Here is a 5,470-nt window from a genome sequence, read left to right on the forward strand (position 1 = left end):
ATGTGCATTATGGATGAACACTGAAAAGATTTTAAATCCAGTTAAGAAACTGGACTATTTGGAAAGACACAAAAGTAAATTTTAAAATACCTATATTGTGTCTGCATGGGTGGAGCACCTTCACAGTCTAACCTAACACATCTGTCCCATCTTTCTGATTCTAGGAAGACAGGTTCTGCTTGGTGCTGCACAGGGGCAAAGCGGCTTTTGCCTTGCATTTCCTGCACATACCAGATTCATCAATATCATTGGAGTATTGAGCCAGCATGGCCACATGCCTGAGCAAAACTCAGGCCTTTTATTTCATGCAGTTAATACAACTAAATCTTGTTTTTTCTTGTCTCAACTTTTATCTTGACCTTTCCAACCCTACAGAAAATGGCTAACACCTGTAAGCCCAGCACTTTGGGGGCCTGAGGCTGGAGGATCACTTGAGGCCACGAGTTCAAGGCTAGCCTAAGCAACATAGCAAGATCCTATCCCTACCTTAAAAAAAAAATTTTTTTTAAATATCAACCAGTTGTGGCATGGCCCTAATGTCCCAGCTATTCAGAAGGATGAGGCAGGAGGATTGCTTGAGCCCAGGAGTTCAAGGTTATAGTGAGCTATGATTGTACCACTACACTCCAGCTTGAGTGACAGAGCAAGGCACTGTATCTAAAAAATTTAAATTACAAATTAAAAAATAAATTAAACCTACAAAAATCCTGAAAAAACTGTAAAGAGCACTGACATCACCCAGTTTCACCAATGAGACATTCTCTTATATAAATACAATGCTAATCATCCTCCCAAGGTACTTAACATTGATACACTAGTATTATCTAAAATAAACTCCATACTTAAACTTCCTCAGTTGTCCCTGTAGCTTTTTAAATGTCTTTTGTGACTTGAATAATTTTGAAGAGTCCAAGCCAGTGTTTTGCAAAATGTCCCTATAATCTGGATTTATCTAATTCTTCTTTATAATTAGATTCAGGTTAAAATATTTTTGCCAAAAATGCTACACCGATGATGGCGTGTGCTTGCATTATATTGTATCAGGAGGCAATGATGTCTGCTTGTCTTGTTTTGGGTGATGTAAAGTTTGATCACTTGGTTAAGGTGGCTGCCATATTTCTACTTTGTAGAGATATCCTTTTGCATTGTAATTTTTTTCTTCATTTATCCGAAGGTTTTTAACATCTATTGATGATCTTTGCTTTATTGCACTGGTATTAGCAGAGTGTTAATTTTCTAATTTTTTCATTCCTTTGGTATGCATCAGATAGAATATTGAATATCTGGGTCTTTCTGACGCCTAAGCTCATACCCTTTCTAGTACACAAGCTACCTTTCTAATATATAAACAAATTAAGCTGGTCATCTGAAGCTGCTAGGAAAAGAAAACATTTCCATTTCATCTCTAGTTTGGAGCTCCATTGTCTTTTACCTTGGCAAAAATGAACTCCTTCCATAGCTTTGAAACCTACTTTAAAATCCCAAGACTACAGCACCCACAGAGCTGTTATTTTAGGGCTCGCATGTGAAGGAATGCATTTTAAAGAGGTAGAGAATGTTCATGTCAGGTTCCCTGTCTCCATATCACTGACATTCTTCCACTTCTTTGTGGGCCCAATTTTGCTTGATTGATTTATTGATTGATGATTTCTTGTGTTTGGTGTGGAGGGGGGAGCATTGGGATAAAAATGTTGATTTGGGCTTTCTGTTTGTTTTCAGTGGCAAAACTGGCTTGAAGAGTTTGGTGAAGCTACCACATTTTTCCCTGAGCCAAGATCCTGGGATCCCCTGGGTTGAGGAGAAGGTGGGGACTGCAAAGCAGCCTACAGAGACGTTGACGCCACCACCTCCAAGGAGAACTTACAGGTCCAGCTTGTAGTCAGTTAGTGCCACATGGGATGACTAGAGGGAGCAGGGACCCTATAAGCCTTGCTGGCTGCGAGGACATGGGTACATAGACGTGGCTGAACAGAGAGGACGCCCAAGACAGAAGCAGTGATGCTTTCTTTTCTTTCCTAGTAGCTGCTCTCCCTGAAAATGTCCTTGTTTTAATGAAATTAGTGTGACTAGATTCCTGCGGAAAAACACACAGAGAGAAACCCTATTCTACCTGTCTTCCTTCTCTTTGTTATATTAAGTGGCAACAACTCCTCTAATCACTAATAAATTCAGGTTTATAAGTCACAATAGCAGTGTCAGAGTTAGGCTGTGAGTGTTGCAAGCACTTAAAAGGCCCTTCAAATTAAAACAAAAATATTCTCTTTGTTTGCCATCTTTGTACTGTTTAACATGAGTATTTCAACAGTCTTTGTTTTCCAAACATGCAAACAGGAGAGAGTGATCTGACCCGCAGCATATTGACATGCCATCTATCTATAACCTTGAGATTAAAAGTAAAGGAAAAAGTCAAAACAGCTCAAACCAAATACTAATACAAACAAGTCTTTCTTCACTCTCGACCCCTTCCTGCCATATCAATGGAACAAACTAGCATCAACACTCATTGACGGTGGTGGATTCACATGGATCTATACTTACGCAGCTTTAGGGGGACGGGGGAGCCCAAATACAAAGGGGAAAGTTTAATGTATTAATCAACTAATTCAACAAATACTTATTGCCATATGTATCTGCTGTGTTGCAGATAGGGTTGTAGATGTTGGGGATATCTCATATATTTAAGGGATGTAGAAGACTTGCAAGGTCTCTGCCTTTGTGAAATTTATCTAGTGGTGTTAGAAAAAAAAAATCAGAGAATATAGCCGACAGTGTTGAGAGGAGATAGGAAATAGCAGCTGTACCAGAAAGCATGAGCTGGTTTCCTGGATTCTGCATATCCAGGAATGCAACTGCTTCCAAATCTGGGTCAAACTGTGGAATGGCTATTAAAGATAGAAAGGCAGAAAGAAAAAAAGCAGAGAATCAGAGAGAAGCTTCTCTTTCCACCACATATGGGAGAGTCCTTTGGGAGCTTTTGCCAAATTGTTCAGAAAGAGTTCGACATAATGTTTATAAGATGATGAATTTTAAAAAACCAACAGTGACTGCACCTTTGTCCCCTGATGCAAGGACCCCAAAGGTGGAATATCCCAATGTAACAAGAGTCACCCTCTGAACACCTTTGTTATGCTAAACTCCGGGCTAGGCATTTCTGATTTTGGCTCATTTAATCCTCTCAACCAAATCCCTGGTGAGATAAACACTAATTTTTATTCCCATTTCGCATATGAAGAAAAGTTAAGTAACTTGCCCTTGCTCAAGGACATAAACCTGGTAGAGAGTGGAACCAGAATCAGATCATGGCTCTATCTGACTCAAAATTGATGTCCTAAACCACCATATTTGCATTCAAAACATTATTTTCATCATTTTATTTCAGTAAAAGAAAAAATGTATTAATGTTAAATAAGAAAATTATTCACATAGGTTCAGAAACTGACCTGTGTTTTTAAGATATTGTCTTGAAACAGACATCTACATATATCCAATCAGTCAAAATTAAATAACTCCATTTTCTCAAATGCATGAAAAAGTAAGAGATGACTTGTAACTGCCTAAATGTACCTAAATTCAATATCTCAAATCAGAATTATGATTCAAGAAAGAATGGGGATCAGCATTTTATTCAACTGATAAATTACTCCTCAAAGTTTATTTTATTTTATAAATGCATACATTTCCATCAGCACACTTTATTTGAAAATTAGATTAATAATAAAATAAAGTGCAACTGTTTTAGTGAAAACAATGCAAAACTCCATAATAAAGTTCATGCCCATTTGGGAATGAATCCATATCAAAATCTTTATCAAAAGAATTGTAGTGGAATTAAACTTTGAAAGGAGGTGAAGATCTTGCTTTTGCTTGAAATCATTTAAATTAAATATAATGAAAAGTGATCAGGGTGCTTATTTTTACTTTGTTTTGTGGGAAATTGTGCTGGGAATGTGGATCTATTGTACACAAAGGATGTTGGCTTTATGCTGGAACCACTAGGCAGGTTGAGATGAGAAACAATTAGCTCAGTCAGCAAGCCTTTGAATCTGATTAAGCCAGGAAGTGGTCACTCCCCAGGACAGGGCAGAATGAAGGGAATCAAGGCAGCAATCCAAAGCAAGGAATAATTTTTTTCTCTCTTTCTCTTAAATAAATTGTTATTAGAACTTATTGTGTCAAATTTATACCAAGGACTATTTGAGTACATTTCATCTTTGGTAAAACAAATAGAATCTTGTTTCCAAGTAGATCAACAGTTCATATGTGTCGTGGCTACTGTCTCTAAGAAACTTCTATTTACTGAGGCCTGTCATACTCTCATGTTTTGGTAACAAAACATCTTGGAGACCAAGGCCCCCAGCCACCAAGGAAAACGAAGGGCCTCTACCAGGCTGCTGGTTGGATTCTCGTCACTCTGCGGAGCCTCAGTGTCTGCTCTGGAGTTATTGCTTTCTTCCCTGTCTTCTCTTACAAGCCTTGGTTCACGGGATGGAGTGTTCGGATTGCTTGTCCCATCTGGAATGGAGCTTTGGTATGAAAATAGTTTATGAAATGTATTGAGAAAATAAAGTAAGGTGGGAGGGAAAGGGGAAACAGAAGAACATGTCCTTTTAAATTGTTCTAACAATACAAAGAAGTCAGAATTCCACAAAAAATCAGAATCTGCCTTGGAACATTGATTTCTATTAATTGCATTTTTTAAGTATAAAAATTGTCATAATATTTTATCATGTATACATGTACATTATGTATCTTTAATGACATGCTGCTCAAGAAATTCTTTAAAATTATTTTATTTTAATCCTCTTATCTTGATATGCTAAGAAATTAGAATCTTTTGAAATTTGAACTTTGAATTTTGAAAAACATAAACCTTGAAACGTAATTTTAAAATAGAGAACGAAGTAAAATAACTTTCAAACTAATGCTTTCATTGCAAACACTAGGATGTACATGGCCCCAAAATTTACAAACCCCAAATATTTGTTTTTCCGCCTTTCTCTTGCATGCAACTGTTTGAACTGAAAATAGCTCAATAATTTTCAATTATTTGAAAATAACTCAAATAATTCAATAATTCAAGATGGACTTAACAATTCACTAGGAAAGTGCATGTGCCAAGTACAGTGTCTGACACTAAGTAGTAGTACTCCATGTATGCTCATTGAATCGTCGCACACATAAACGATTGGCCTGGTTCCTTAGCTCTCCAACCAAAAAAAAAATGAGTACATCTAGTCTTGGGAGTAACTGGCTTCTGTGCTGGTATGATTTAAGACAAGTTACAGAGACGCACCTGTCCAACAAATCCTTCTCTCATTGACTCCTGTGATGCCTGACACCACTGGAGACTGGAGAATGCAATTTTGAAGCTTTTTGATCTTAAGGAGTCTTCTATTAAAATGTAGCGACTTGGCCGGGCGCGGTGGCTCAAGCCTGTAATCCCAGCACTTTGGGAGGCCGAGGCGGGCGG

At 37.7% G+C, this 5,470-nt stretch overlaps 1 protein-coding gene across 1 annotated transcript in view; it reads left to right on the forward strand.

The window, feature by feature from the left end:
* The first annotated feature begins 4,340 nt into the window (after nt 1-4,340).
* TMEM212 (transmembrane protein 212) overlaps nt 4,341-5,470 on the forward strand; it is a 10,807-nt gene continuing 9,677 nt past the window's right edge. The window contains exon 1 of the mRNA XM_017889476.1: nt 4,341-4,528. Coding sequence (XP_017744965.1) covers nt 4,486-4,528 — 43 coding nt within the window. The 5' untranslated portion in view covers nt 4,341-4,485. The remainder of the gene's footprint in view (nt 4,529-5,470) is intronic.

This window comes from Rhinopithecus bieti, unplaced genomic scaffold, assembly GCF_001698545.2.
Source record: "Rhinopithecus bieti isolate Rb0 unplaced genomic scaffold, ASM169854v2 scaffold_18353, whole genome shotgun sequence".
Lineage (NCBI taxonomy): Eukaryota > Metazoa > Chordata > Mammalia > Primates > Cercopithecidae > Rhinopithecus > Rhinopithecus bieti.